Source organism: Balearica regulorum, chromosome 14 (assembly GCF_011004875.1).
Source record: "Balearica regulorum gibbericeps isolate bBalReg1 chromosome 14, bBalReg1.pri, whole genome shotgun sequence".
Taxonomy (NCBI): domain Eukaryota; kingdom Metazoa; phylum Chordata; class Aves; order Gruiformes; family Gruidae; genus Balearica; species Balearica regulorum.
The window spans coordinates 2,876,753-2,892,232 of record NC_046197.1 but is presented as its reverse complement, the minus strand read 5'-3'; the positions used below and the strand labels follow the sequence as shown (position 1 = coordinate 2,892,232).

At 41.2% G+C, this 15,480-nt stretch overlaps 1 protein-coding gene across 3 annotated transcripts in view; it reads right to left on the bottom strand.

Annotated features, from left to right (window-relative positions):
- Positions 1-15,480, bottom strand: part of FBXW11 (F-box and WD repeat domain containing 11) — a 77,105-nt gene that overhangs the window by 45,227 nt on the left and 16,398 nt on the right. The window contains exon 2 of one of the 3 annotated variants that reach the window (XM_075766909.1): positions 14,401-14,502. The exons of the other annotated variants lie outside the window; for them this stretch is intronic. Within the exon in view, the coding sequence (XP_075623024.1) occupies positions 14,401-14,502 (102 nt within the window). The remainder of the gene's footprint in view (positions 1-14,400; positions 14,503-15,480) is intronic. 3 annotated transcript variants of the gene reach the window in all.

Sequence of the window (15,480 nt, the reverse complement as noted above, 5' to 3'; positions counted from 1 at the left end):
CCTTTCACTCCACCGTCACTCAGCCTTTCTTGGCAGATACTGTACGTGCGCGGTACAGCAGCAATCCACGTTCTTGCCCAGAGCAGAAAAATCTCAATACTTAACCAGTATATCAAAGCAGTCCTCAGGCTTATCATCGGTATCGCTGCAAATGGTTGCGATCACTTTCCTAAAACGTTTCTGAATTAACTTTCACAACAAAGTACGAATACCCCAAAAGAGAAATCCTTTCCATCTGCAAATAATAATTTTCACAGTAAAGTGTTTACATCAGAAATATGGCTATAACAAACCACCTGTAGAAAGGTACACGGACACTAGGAGCAAGGTACTCTGTTTTTTTAATTTTTATTTTTTTAATTAAGACAAGTTACCTCAAGTTCTCAGCTACAATTACTATTATTTTTGCACTAACAATATCGCTAATGGTTCCTCTAACTAATTTTCCAAAGAAACCTATTTAGGTAGAACCTATTTGCACTTCTAATCTTTATGCATCACGAAGTAAACCAGTTTTTCCTCTGTATATTTAAGACTCAAGGGAAACTTCAAACCACATTACCTATACAGTGAACTCCTTGAAATTACTGAAGTAAATGCAACAAGGTTTCTGAGCTTCCACTATATCACAGACATGTTTGTTCAGACCATTTGTGTCTACAACTATACCGAATGCTACCTTAAATAACTGGATTAGGAGGATTAGATATGTCAAGCTTGCTTTTTTTTTTTTTTTTATAATGGCAACATTAAGTAGTATTTACTACCCTAGAAGCTGTCTCAATACCTGGTAAAGAGGCTCTTTAGCTTTTATTTACTGTATAAAAAAACCATCACAAATGTAAATTGAAGGGAAAATACTGGCTCAGGATTATAATAACTTTTCTTCCTTCCAGAGCAGATGCAAAGAAACCTCTTCAGATTCACTCATCTATTCATTTCTAGGATTCGTAAAAGGAAAATGAACTATTTAGAAAGTTGCATTTCACTGCTGACTGCTCAAATTAGTACATCCACCACTTTAACCGAGGAATTTAAGCACACAAACAGCAGCTGACTTCAAGGACTCTATGAGCAGCCAAGACATTTTGGAGCTAGCACGCTATTTCTACATCAGCACTCACGTTTCAAAGCCCCGAACCACGCTCGCGTGCACCTCCTGCAAGCAAAGTAGTTCACACAGAGCATCGTTTCCAAAAGCGTTTGCACTCTGCGGACAGCCCGAGTAAGGTGCAAGGCAAAATTCAAATTACACTTCATGTTGTACAAGGCTGTGTACAAAAGCTGTAAGTTGGATGTTTTTCTCTGCGTTACGTTCATGGGTAAACACGGCAGAGAACACATCGCTCTCCCGTACACAATTAATGAGCCTGTTAACAGTATTTCAGATTAAAGGTAGGCTATGTAACACCTCAGAAGCAAATTTCAGGCAAAGCCTGTAATTAGATGACTTCATATTCATCAAAAATAAATTAGCCTATGTTAAGATTAACTACATTTGCAACTTGGCTGCCTGGTGCAAAGTTAAAATACTTGAAGGGTTATTCCTGGATTCCCAGAGGGAATTTAGGTTCGGATCCCTGCTGCCGGTTCCCTGTGAAACCAGCTCTGTCCAAATTTAGTTACCTCCACGTGCCAGCCACAAGACAGGCACATCCCGCAACACGAAGGTGGCTAAAAAGCTGTAGGAAGGACGGGACACTAATGGGCATCAGAAACACGGACACTGCAGCCAGTTAAAGATCCAGATCATTAAGTCCTTTTTTCAAAACCTGATGCGTTTTTTTTCTCCTATCCATTACTGCTCGCCACATGCGCTGGTGCTTCTTACCTTTGCCTTCCTCTAAGATGTAGGAAAGATCTGCAGCCCTTTAAGCCCCAGCAAAACAATTACGTGGAACAGAAGGATGAGAAGCAGCGGACACGTACTTCCAGCTTGAGAAAAGTGGCTGAGCAACAACCACAAATACCACGTATCGAAGCACACATAACTGAAGAATAATTTAAAAATAAGCAACTCCAAATAACTACAAGCCCACAGACACCAATTCACTGGCATTAAACACTAATACACTAGGGCTGAGATTTAAAAGAAGCTATAAGCCTCAATTAAACATTCAATACTTTTCTCCAAGCACGCCTATGTATTTTCTCTAATTTTTCTAAGAGCAGATTCCAGCACTTGTCCCTCTACATCCCTCCTTGCTTTCCCTGGCCAACAGAACTACATCAGAATTTATTCTCATTCTTTGGTTTTTGCTCTTCCCCAAGGATCAGCAAAAGTTTAACCAGATTTTGAAGAGGTTTCTATACAAATTTTTTCTGTAAAAGTTATAAAAAGGTTACTTAAAAACACTGAGGAGTCTGAAATAATAAAATTACAGTAACCGTCAAGTATTTTTCTTTTGCAAAATAGAAGGTATTTGCACACAAAAGAAATATAGAAAAAGTAGCCACTACAATGAAATAGTCAACAAAAACAAAGCCTAAAACCAGCCAGCTACTCCAAGAAATAATCCCATGCTGTTATAAATCCAGCTTTTTCCTCCAAAGATGTATGGCAACATACTGCAGATCTGGCAACTCATGAAACTGTATCAATCCATCATAACTATTCAGGAAAGCCTAATCGCTCGTTAATTGTCTGAAACACAATCTTTTGCTTGTACACAATTTCAGTGTTTTTGTAATTGCTGATATCCAAGCAACTGAAAGCCTAGAGAAAACCTTATCTCAAAAAAGGCTGCAGACTAACTTCAGCTAAAGAAAGCAGCTTTCAGTAATACAAGAGGTAAAAAAATACCCAAATTGGTTTTGGTGGTGGTTTTTTTTTTTCCAAATATTTGCTCAGCCTGGCCTGGGGTTAGCCAGACACACTGCATTCGAATGCTCATTTTATCCAGGTATTAAAAGGAACATGCAACTGCATAATTTAGATTTCGCATGATTTATATAATGGCTGTCTAAATGCTCCTGACCTGTAAGGCCAGCATCGCTTCTCCCTACAAGTTACAGCTGATTAATAGAAAAGACACATCACGGTAAATTCTACAGAAAAGGATTTGAGAACGGGAGGAACAGTTGCCCAGTGTCTCAGGTTCCTCTTTTTGGAAGATTATTTTTAATCTGTATCGGATCAGTGACTGACTTTACGTTACAGCACACCATCTTGTAGCGGCATAAACAAGAGGTGGTGAGAAGCTGCATGGGACAGCGGATCGAAAAGGCAGGGGATGGCTGAAACCACTATATTGTGCAACGAAGCCTTGAAACCAAAGCTGCGACCATCAGCAATCATCTCCTCATGTCCTGAAGACCATTGGGTTTGATGTCGCTCCACAAGGAAAACTGCCAAATTTTTTTAAAATTTCTGAACAAAAGGATAGCGTTAAACAAAGTGCCAGCTATGGTTTCCATGGCCCGAGTTGGAATCTGAAAGGGCTTTTGCCTCCAAAAGCTGCACCAAAAGCTAACTTTGAAGTTAGCAGGACTCAAAAAGAATTTAATAGATACTGCAGGACAATATAAAAGTCTCTAGAGTAGAGCAATGATAATCGCTTAGCACCAGGCATCCTACTTTTTTACTATTCAGTACTGAATTCAAAGGCATTTGGCCTAATTCTCACCATTTTTCCCAAAACACATTGTGTTGGTTTTGTGTGGCAAGGTTTTGGCAGCGGGGGGGCTACAGGGGTGGCTTCTGTGAGAAGCTGCTAGAAGCTTCCCCTGTGTCTGACAGAGCCAATGCCAGCCGGCTCCAAGACGGACCCGCCGCTGGCCAAGGCCAAGCCAATCAGCGCCTCTGTGATAACATATTTAAGGAAGAGAAAAACAGTCAGAGAGAGCTTTTGCAGCCAGAGAGGAGTGAGAAGATGTAAGAAACTCTGCAGACACCCAGGTCAGTGCAGAAGGAGGGGCAGGAGGTGCTCCAGGCGCCGGAGCAGAGATCCCCCTGCAGCCCATGGTGAAGACCATGGTGAAGCAGGCTGTCCCCCTGCAGCCCATGGAGGGAGGATGAGGGGGTGTAGAGATTCCACCTGCAGCCCGTGGAGGACCCCACACCAGAGCAGGTGGAGGCACCTGAAGGAGGCTGTGGCCCGTGGGAAGCCCACGCTGGAGCAAGCTCCTGGCAGGACCTGTGGATCCGTGGAGAGAGGAGCCCAGGCCAGAGCAGGTTTGCTGGCAGGACTTGTGACCCTGTGGGGGACCCACGCTGGAGCAGTTTGCTCCTGAAGGTCTGCACCCCGTGGGAGAGACCCACACTGGAGCAGTTCGTGAAGGACTGTAGCCTGTGGGAAGGACTCACATTGGAGCAGTTGGTGAAGGACTGTCTCCCGTGAGAGGGACCCCACGCTGGAGCGGGGGAACAATGAGTCCTCCCCCTGAGGATGAAGAAGCGGCAGAAACACCGTGTGATGAATTGACTGTAACCCCCATTCCTCAGTGGCACAGGGGGACGGAGGTTGAAGCCGGGAGTGAAGTTGAGCCCAGGAAGATGGGAGGGGTGGGGGGAGGTGTTTTAAGATTTGGTTTTATTTCTCATTCCTCTACTCTGTTTTGCCTAGTAATAAATTAGATGAATTCCCTCTCTCAGTTCAGTCTGTTTTGCTCACGACGATAATTAGTGAGTGATCTCTCCCTGTCCTTATCTCGACCCACAAGCTTTTCGTTGTACTTTTTCTCCCCTGTCTAATGAAGGAGGGGAGTGATAGAGCAGCTCTGGGGGGCACCTGGCCCTCAGCCAGGGTCAACCCACCACACACATACTTATACCTAAAGTTTGAGACTTTCAGATTACATCTACTCTAGCAACCTGAGCTTACGTGTACAGAACTGTACGTGGATTCCTGTAACATTAGGGTACATATTTTTTCAGTATTATATGCCTTGAATAAATTCTCTAGTTCAAGTATCTTCAAAAGCAGACAGAAGTCCTCTGATTTTCAAAGTAAGTTCAAGTGTGCATTCAAGCCTGGCAATCATATATACAACTTTAGATATCTTCATTTGATCCTTGTTTAATTGATTTTTCAAATAGAGCATTTAACTATTAGTTACTGAGTATCTCATATAGAGAGAACTTTAAAGTCCACTGTCATTCATTAATAATTTTAAATTATTTTTTTTTTTACACTATTATCTTTGAAATTTGAACTTCTCTCTGAATGCAGGACCCTAATCTATTTGGTACAATGACATTTATCAGTTACAACATGCACATTCCTTGACAGGAATTTTTCAATTCCAAGTCTCTATCCAAGAAAAACGGCTGAAGTTTTTTCCACAGACGTGTCAAAAGTGACATCCACAAACATGTCAAAAGATGTTTGCATTCATACACTTTGTAGTAAATATTTAGCAGCTTCTTTATTTAAAAAAAAAAAAAAAAGTAGAATAGATGCAAAAAACCCCAGGTTCAGAAGTGTAGTTCAGATCATCCCTAAAGTCTGGCTTAATAATTATATCAAAAATTGTGTGTGAACTTGAGGAATGAGAAAAACACGTAAAATTAAGAAGCAAAGAGTTCAGCTGAGTCTCTAAAAACACCACTGCAAAGCCACTGGACAGAATTCAATACCTACAAAGTAAGTGAAAAGGTTGGGATGAAGACGACCTATGTTATTTCTCTAGGGCAACAAAGTCAACTCTAAAACTTCCCAAGTATCTGCTGCAAAATCCACTTGCGTGAAGCACTGAGAGCCCATCCTGTGCCACAAAATAATGCCTTTCCATCATGGGGCTCTGCGAACATGACTGCTTTGCCATAGACATATTATGGAAAGTAATACAAAGTTTTGGTTATAGTTCCTTCTTTCTCTGCTGTACCACTTCCACACTGGACAGATGGTAAAACTGATAAAATTTGGGTTTGTAGACAGCTGTCCTATCCTCAACTCTGACACCTCCTTTGATTTATTTGGATTCTACTGCCATTTCAAAGGATCACAAAAACCAAAGCACAGATGCGAAGACCCAACAGCCTTCAGGACCTACGGAGCAACTCATCGGATGAAAATAAAGGAGGCCCAGGGAACCCTAGGAATGACCTGCCCACTAAGCACCCCTGGAACTTTTCACACTGAAAGAATAAATGTCCTTATGACGATGACTTTTAGAGTGGAATTATTAATATCAGCAAAATCATTACTAATACTGGTATCAAGACTGCTGCTTAATTCCCTACTAAAGAGGGATCCAATTCTCCTGCCTGTGCCGTTTCCGATAAGAAAGTCTGCCAGTGCTGCATGAAGATATTGCACAAACGTAATTTCAACCTTAGCGGGAAATATTTGGTTGTATTTTTCTCTTAAAATTCTTCGGTGGGAAACAGACCAAACACCTCCAAGGAAGAGGACTACATGAACTACACCTGGGACAGACTGCCTTGCGTTTCCTTCTCCTCTCCTAAGAAAGATTTCGCTCCCCCCCCAGCATAAGCACGGCACTACTAGAAGGCAGGCAGAGAGCAAGGCACGTTACCTAGTGAATTTCTTTGCACCATAACAGAATCAGACAGCAAAAAAAAATCCTCTTTTCCAAAGGAGGTTGAGAAAGCATAAATGTGGAGGTGTGGCTAACATCAGCTCTCTACTCCGAGATGTAGTCTTCTACAGATGCATTGTAAGAGGTATCAGGAATAACAGCTCCTGCGCACTACTTGTGAAATATATTAAGTGTAGTGTGATTGTGTTAGCTTTTCTGAGGAACATAAATTTATATTTGAAATGATGCTTATCTGTTGCAGCTATAAGCAATGGCTCTGGATTTCTTGAGGCAAGGTCTAGTATCTTGTTTGACACGTGAATCCATCACCAAAAAAACGTACTTGCCTCCTTAGGGACATATCCTGCCCAGTCTGAGAGACGACAGATTGTGGTCTCTAAATGGTACAAGAGAGAAACACTAGCAAAAGGCAGGCTAGCGAGTGATCCAAAGGAATAAGGACCAGATCCCTAAGCTCACGTTACTTTTTTCTACATTCGGAAATCCCTTCTGCAGCAGACAGCAGCTTAGTGAAATATCTCTCAAGAGGGAGTCGTATCACCACTTCCTCCTAATCTCTATCATAAAGATTATTGATTAAGTAAACTACTAACAAAATTTGAATACTGGCAACTTCTGAAGAAAAGCCAAAGGTGAGAGAAGTGCCCACCAACTAACAGCCACAGGTGAAATAACCTGAAAAGCTGCTCAGAAAGAGAAGCAGGCTCCTGACCAGAGTCACTCTTCTGTTGACACAAACTTGCAGCTTGGGGATGCAACGTATGATCCTTAGCGCTCTCTAAAAACTGCTGAAAACAACCAAGCCCCCCCTCCCAAAAAAGCACTTGTACGTATTAAGTTGTTTATACCAGCAAACCCGTTTCCCCTTTCATTTGCTGCACATTTGCACAAAACGAACGCAGCCGGCGCGGGTCAGTAAAAGCCAGTCAGCTACGAGTGACTGCTGGACGTCGTGCCTGGGGAAAATCGGGAACCGAAACTGAGTGATGTTTAGTACATTTGCTAGTCTTCTGACATCAGGGAACACGCTTCTGCTCCTCGGCTAAGGAAACTGAGGGGGAAGAGCTCTGGTTCATAGCTCAACACTAGCTCACTGGCTAAGTTTATAGTAATCTAGTAAGTAACCACCCTCTTCTACTTAAAAATAAACAGTATGAATTGACCCAATAAAGAGAAGGCGTCTCTCCTTGCCCTAAGAAAGAACAGGCTTAGTTAATAATTAGTCACAAAACTGAAAGCACTTAGATACACAAAAAATGACTGCAAAAAGCACTTATAACACTCCCCTTTCCGATAATAAATCACGCTTAGAAAAATAACAATCCCTGCATTTTATATTTACTTATCCTGTTGGTGTCTGGACCTAACAACAAGCCACGGCCACACCATCGGGAAGCACCGCACCAAGCTGCCGTCAGCGGAAGAGACCGCAGCCAGAGCCATGCTGGGCTGTGTAAGACCACGTCTGGAGTACTGGCCCCAGTTTTGGGCACTCCGCTATACCAAATACACTGGGATACTGGAGCGTGGTCTGGAGGAGACCACCAGGATGGCCAAGCACTGGAGCACAAGACAGAGAAAGAGAAAAAAAAAAAAAAAAAAAAAAGGGTAAAATGCAATGTTACCCTTTGCAAAATACTTGCAACTAACGTCAAAGTGAGCTGTCACATCAGTCGTCAGAGTCTGCAACACACACATACTAAGAACTAAAAATAATTAAAAAAAAAAGATATTCTGAGAAACTGCTGAAAACAAAATCCAAACTGCTATTAGTTTTGAGGAGACTCCAACTTCAGCCAGAAGAAACAGCAATACTGGGAAGCACCGCTGCTGATTAACAGAGGGAAAACTGAGCATTTTTACATCAGCTCTACAATCTGGGTAATTCAGGTCATCTCACCACACAAAATGGCAAGAGGCCTACTGCAGGCATATCTTTAATTGCTTCTACAATACTATGCTTAGTTTTAAAGCTTTCTGCCTCAGAAAGAAGTCTGTTTAAAATAAAGGGACAAACACAAATTTCAGATATTGGAGAGAACATTCTGTTCCTTTAAAGAAAAGGAATCAAATATGCGTTTCTTTTTAATGGACCTGTTGGACTGTTTCCAAAATAGAAATGGTAACAGTCCCACTGTTTTGAGGCAAAATACCAGAAAACATGTCAAAGAAGTATTTGTAAATTACTTCAAACCTAACAGAAGAAGAAAAGCAGTTGTCTGGCCATGACAACTCATTTTAACAGCTGCATAGAAGAATAACATTTTCAGAAGGATGCAGGCTATGCAGCGACAGGCTATTCATCATTTTCCAATTTCTGATTTCATGCGCTGTAGGAAAAGTTTTTAGCAGAGCGCATCTACTGCAGTCATTGTCTTTTTAAGAATACAGCATCATGTCAGTGTCTGAGTTTGTTCTATGAAAAAAGGATGACAAAGTTTTCATGTCAATAAATCAGAATTCTTAGTTCTCAAATACAATTTTTTCCAACTACAGTTTCTGTCGTTGTACTTCCTTCTGGTATCTGAATAGAAACAACCAATAGAAGCTCAAAATTAGTAAAAAGAATAGCAAATAGAAGCTTAAGCCAGTTAACGCTAAATTGTATCTTAGACAAACTTCCTTCTTGTGCCTCAGCTCAGCTGCGATAGCACTGAGATTCCGTATTGCTAACAAATAATTTCCTTTGCAGGAAATGCTATTGTAAGGAATAAATATTAAAACCCTAATGCTCCAGACCTCAAATTGCCACTCGCAAATAGTAAGTTCTTCTGAAGAGTAATAAATTATGAATTGGCCGATTCAAAAGGCTTTTAAGGCCACATTTTTGTGAAGACAGCTTCCCATTATGGAGAGTAAATCAATACATTCATGTCTTAATCTATAAGCAGGAACGACACTGGCAAGAACTAAGTCAATGTCACCTTCCTACTGCTTGTCCATCACCAGGACACGTGGTGTAGGAATGAAAATGCAGATGAAGGAAAACCTACAGAGCTGGACGTCCCGTCGTGCAGAAGTCAAGGACAAAGGACAGGTGAAGTGAAGCACGCTATCGCAAGCCCACGGACCCCCAGGCCAAGGGGCTGCGAGGAGCCAGGGCAGCTTCAGGTCTGAGAAAGCCACCGCAAGTTTGGAAAGATCTGATCTCTGGAGGAACAAGTCGACTTCTCACACTGGAAGTTCTGGAAGTGAGAGGTTTATTGTTCCTGTAGTGAATCAGTGCTCTGTTAAAGCTTCCAAAGTACACACCCCACTCGTGAACATAAAAGGAAGAGCAAGACACTACATACAGTGAAGCCGACAATTTTAAGGAAGTGTAGAAAAAAATCCAACATGCTGGGGGGGATCCTAAATAAGCAAGAAAAAACTAAGTAGATTTTTAGGAGAGAGATACAATGATCTCTTTATAAAAAAGTCAAGGAAAAGCATAACTGAATACATGGAAGAAAGAGTTGGCTGAGCAGTATTTGGTTACTAGGTTGATTTCATTACATCTATCTAATAATTTATTCCCCAAGCATTATTTCATCACATCCTACATTATGCAAGAATTCCAAGTGACGTTTGAGTACTTATCTTCTGATGCTTAGCGATTAGTCTTCAGTTCACACTGGAGATGTTTACTTACAGAACTAAGAAGGTTTCTCTTCGTGTGACAGCGCTGTTGGAGCTATTTCCCACATCAGCGTGACAAAATATGTTCAAAACCACTGTGATGCCTCTATGAGGATGAAGCTATGGAAGGTGGTGTATCCACATGGTTGCATCACACAACAAACCAGTTTCTCCAAACACCTAAGAGACCGGTATGCTTTTAATCTTGCAGTCAAATCTATATCAAAGAGAGGATGGAAACAGGAGCTATTTGCATTCAAGTGTGCTCATAATAGTAAGCTCCTCGGTACAAAAACATTATTAAAGATAATTAAGTAGTAAAAAACAAGGCCTCAGAATCTATAGTAGTTTCAAGTATTACGAACTGGCATCTAATATATGCTTTTCCATACAACAAGTGATAATAAGTGTCAAGGACTTTATTTCCAAATTATATTAATTATGCTGAGAATCAGAACAGATGAAAGCAAACTTCAAGTACCACAAACAGGAATAAATATTTTTTAATAAATTATCTCTCTTCTCCATTGACTAACAGCTCACAGAATGCAGAAAGTAAATATTTCTCCAGTAAACTACAGGAACTATACTACAAAGGTATTTTACTGCATGAGAAAAAGCACAGAATACAAACCCAAACTAACTGTGGAGAATCGGAACGCTACCTCCAATCCACTGGCATCAGAGGATATTTGCTTAAATGTTACAACTCGATTTTAGAAGAGCCTAGTTAGGTTTTATCATTGCTAACAACATCATGGAAAGGCAAGAGTAAACCTAATCTCTGCTATATTCTTTTAGACTGATGGTAGATTACTCTTGAAGCCTAAATGTTTAAAAAAGCACTAAGACTGAATAAGAGCTTCCTGAAGAAATTCCTTTTTTCCCCTATTTCTGGTCCATTCACTACTCTACACATCCAACATACACAGATAATAGATAAAACTCCCAGATAACTTCTGTGAATCACCAAAGGGCTTCTATACGTCCCTTCTTAAACTTTCTATTAATCATCACCACTGAATGTGTGCTACAGAACGAAGATCTCCTGGTATATATGCTCTACGTGTTTTAACATGTGGGCTTATAGCTCAGGAAACAATGAAGGACGAGTCAGGGCACCAAAAATAAAAAATGGGGAAAAGCAGCTGGTGCCACTTTCACTTCCAAGTTCCCCTTCAGGCATCGAGTCACATGCCTGAAAGGAGAACCTTTTTCTTTTTTTTTTAAAATATCTCCCACAGATGCTTCTAAAAGATTCAAAACACCTTACTCTTGGTTACGGTTCTATAAAAATCAGACTTTAAAAAAAAAAAAAGAAATCCAAAATTTAAGTCAAGAAAGCTCTCTACACCTTACCAAGTAGCGTGCCCCACAGGTATCCACTCAGGACAGTTTTATCCCTCTTATTCTCCAAAAAACCCATCAGGAGGGGGCGGCCAGCAGAAAAGCGCGAGCCCTGCAACACGCAGAGGGGCCAAACGCCCTGGTGAAATCCCTCCTCAGCAGCTCCTGGAGTGCAACAGGCTGGGTACACAAAATTGTGTCTTTCCACACACTGAGCTCCCACCAGCTTCAAAGCAATCCCAGCAGCTTGAACAACACGGTTCTCCTTTCAGTGACGTACTTTATTGCTAAAATTTCTTAACCCTGTTAGTTGTTACTATGATATAGTTTAAAATGTTCTGGGATTGTTAAATTCCTCCAGGCACACGGAGCAAAAAGCCTACAAAATTAACTGGTACTTCAAATGTGGTTTTCACAAGAGCTGACAGATCCGTAACAATTCCTGAAAACAATATAGGTTTGAGAAATTTTTCAAAGTGACGCATCCTGACATAACAGCTGCATTAGCTATGGGGTTTAATTATATATCACACCACATCTGTCCGATAACAGGTTTCCAAAAATCTTGTGTATAAAGCAGTACGTTCATGAACAAACCGTACTGTATTTTATCCTGTAATCAACATTATCAACAGAAGTTCATAATACAACGCATTCTGCATCAATTAATCTACCGCCCAGCCTGGTCTGAGCTTTCACCTGTTGAATTTACAGTTAACTACTATGTACCTACTGATAGATACTGTAACAGAAAGAAAAAAAGTGTTCATAATAAATAGGTTTACTCTTACTCAATTGAATATATAGATTTTTGTCTGTAATAAAAAGTTCAGTCGTGAAAAAAAAAACCAAACCAGTTCACTTGCCATGATGTGCTAACAGATGAGAAATTTCCAAAGGGCTGATTCGTAGGAAATTTGGGACAGATTCATCATTAAGGAGTCCTTGCATTTCCCAAACCAGGTATTTTCAGAGAGGCACGCCTCGCCTGCAGCAGGGACCCTGGGCCTGCCAAGGATCCCCCAGCCTGACAAATCTTTCTGAAATTCCCTGTGTGGGTCCAGCAGCTAGCCCTCCCCAAGGCTTCTAGTCCAGGAAACCAAGATCTACACCTACCATTTAGAAGATAGTTATTAACAACAAAACAGCTCCTATCCTGAAGTAATCAAGCCGTTAAATACAGTTAGGCATAAGTCGCAAATTCAGAAGTCAGGTAGAGAGGAGATAAACAAATTAAGCTGGAAAGCGTGGGATTGCAGCCCCAGGCCTGCATGGAAGAACGGCCTCCTGAGCCCAAAGCAGCCGTCATGGCAGCTCCCCGCTCGCATCCCTCACAGGGTTCGGTCACAAGCCTTGAGGCCGTTACTGGCCCACACCACCAGGCTCCATCCGACCTGCCAGCAACGTCACTAGCCATCTCAAAAACAACTCTGATTGCTTGCGAAAAATTCTGAGACACTCTGTGGCCTAACTGACAAGTTAGGTCCAAGGAGACAAAATTTGCAGAATTCCCACTGAAAAATGTTTTATTTTACTTTTCCAGTGAGGGGGTGAATGCTGATGGTGGGGGAAAGAGAGCAGGAAGAACTGTTAGAACTAGCTTGTAACTATTCCTCAGACAGACACCAAACCTCTGTGACTTCGCCCTGTCGTGACTATAAGCGTCTACTGTAACCATTATTTGGCCATGCGGCAGTGCCAATTTCTGTAAAATTGTATTATCCATCTATATGTTTATCTTAGTCACAAGTTTTTTCCTCTCCCTTGAATAGTGTTTCAAAATTGGAAACATAAAGCATTCAAACAGAAAAACATGTTTGTATTTTAACAGAAATTTTGAAAAAAATTTAATTCTGAAACTCAAATTTGCTGGAACTCAAGTGGCCACATTTTGCAGGCAAGAGGAGAGGTTTTGAACTGAACGGTTACTCTCCAAGGCAAGACATTCATCTTATCCAGCGTCTGAACTCAAAGGGACTCACTGCAAGCAAAACTCAATTTGTTTAAGTCTTCGTTCACAAAAGCAATTTAAGTATTCGTTTTGCACACATGAAAGACTGAACCACTGAATACCTTACCAAAGAGCCTAATATTAAATAATAGTTATGTTCTGCTAAAAACATTACATTGAGAAACACTTTAGGTAGTGCCACACAGTTACTACACATGCTCTGCATTTCCTTTCCAAGGTAAATATCCTGGGAGTTCAAAATTGTTAACTGGTATCAAAATCTCCCTTTTTATCAATTCCTTCCAAACCAGTGAAGAAACAGCAATTCCCCCATCTATAAATCACGCAGGCTCAGCTTTAACAGCTTGCCAGAAGAAAAACAACAGAGAACTTGAGATTGAGCCATCTTCTATGCAGAGTAAACCCCCATCCCTTGTTCTTAACTTAGTGTCTTAACTTTTAAAAAGTGAACAGAGTAACCCAAGGAGCTCCAGGACTCCACGCTAACTGTTCTGCATTCAAATATGCGCAACGACTAATGTAAGGCTATAACCAGCATCACGCTTAGTAGAAAACAAAAAGCTTATCCTTTCTAGGTTAAATCACACAGACATTACAGGCTGGTCAGTTCATTGCAATTTAAAAGAAACGGCAAAGCTCATTATGTTATTTATTATTTTTTTTAAATTAAATGAGAAAGCAAAATGTAGCAGGCAACATGCACAACTATGCTACTTATATCACAACGTGAGTAAACAGGCAATAAAACACAAAAGCTCACCCCCTCCCCGCAAGAGCCTACTGTACAGAAAGCCCTCTTAAGATTCACTCCTCCAATGCAGTTAAGTAGAAGATTTCAGAAAAGGATGCACAAAAAACATTTAGCAGACTTAACAATTTGATTAAACAAGAGTCCTGAGAGTTTAACAAATGTTCAACAGCATACGCATAACATTTACAACAAGAAAGAAGAAAGGCACCTGGAGACATCTGACACTGGGCATGCTCTGCAGGCATCTCAGTGCGCACATGCTCTCTACCAGGTTGGAGCAGCCTAGCCACAAAGACCTTGGCACAGAACACTGCAGGGTGACAAAAAGGAAGGAAGAGAAGAAGCAGTTAGATGCCACAACAAATCACTCAAGGCAGGCAACTCATTAGTATGTTAACGTGGGTACTTAGCTATGTTATTTCTACATTAATCACAAGGTTAGCGGCCAAGGGTAAAATAATGACTGAAGATCCTTTTCAGAAAATAAGCCATCCCTCTATGCTAGCAAGGATAATGAGCTGATTTTCCTCATTTGCAACTGCTCGGCTTTAGTGCCCAGCTGAACATTTTAACTTACTACCAGTAGTATCAGAGTTGTTACAGTTTGGGTCCGTCAGTTCAGCGATGCATCCAGTTACTGCTACCGACAAAGGAAGTTCTGCTGCGACGGGGGAAGACGCCTTACCCAGCAAACTGGCCTGGCCGTAATTGCTTGCGAGGTTTTTACCTTTGCGGTCACCTTTGGGGAGCAGAAGCGCAGGAGCTTTTCATTAGGGCGGCAAGTCTTTAGAACACAACCTGGAGGAGCTTCGGTAACTAAGGTTTGGCACCCCACACTATCTCAACTTTCTCAAACAATTTGTGCTTATCTATTCTGACAGCAAAGCTGACGTTAACTTCTGAGGTTACAGTCCATGTACTGGGACACTGACACAACAACAAAAAAATTTAAGTATTTTTAAAGAGGAACACCACCTAGCTAAGTTCAAATTGCAAGACCAAGTTCTGCTTAGTCAAGATGCATAGTATCCTGATTAAACGGGTTGTTGGAGAAAAGTTTGGATTATCACTTGTGGGTATCCGAAAGCCAAATTAGACCCTATCTACATTTATTACACGTACCTCCACCCAAGCCAGAAAGAACCAAGCTGAACTACCAGACTCCACATTGCTGACACTAGAACTTAGGAAAAGTTTGGAAATCCTTTTTGTTTCTTTTCTGGAGCTGAAGGAAGTTGATGCAGACAGACTCCCCAAACCTGTTACAGCTCCACAATATTATTTCGCA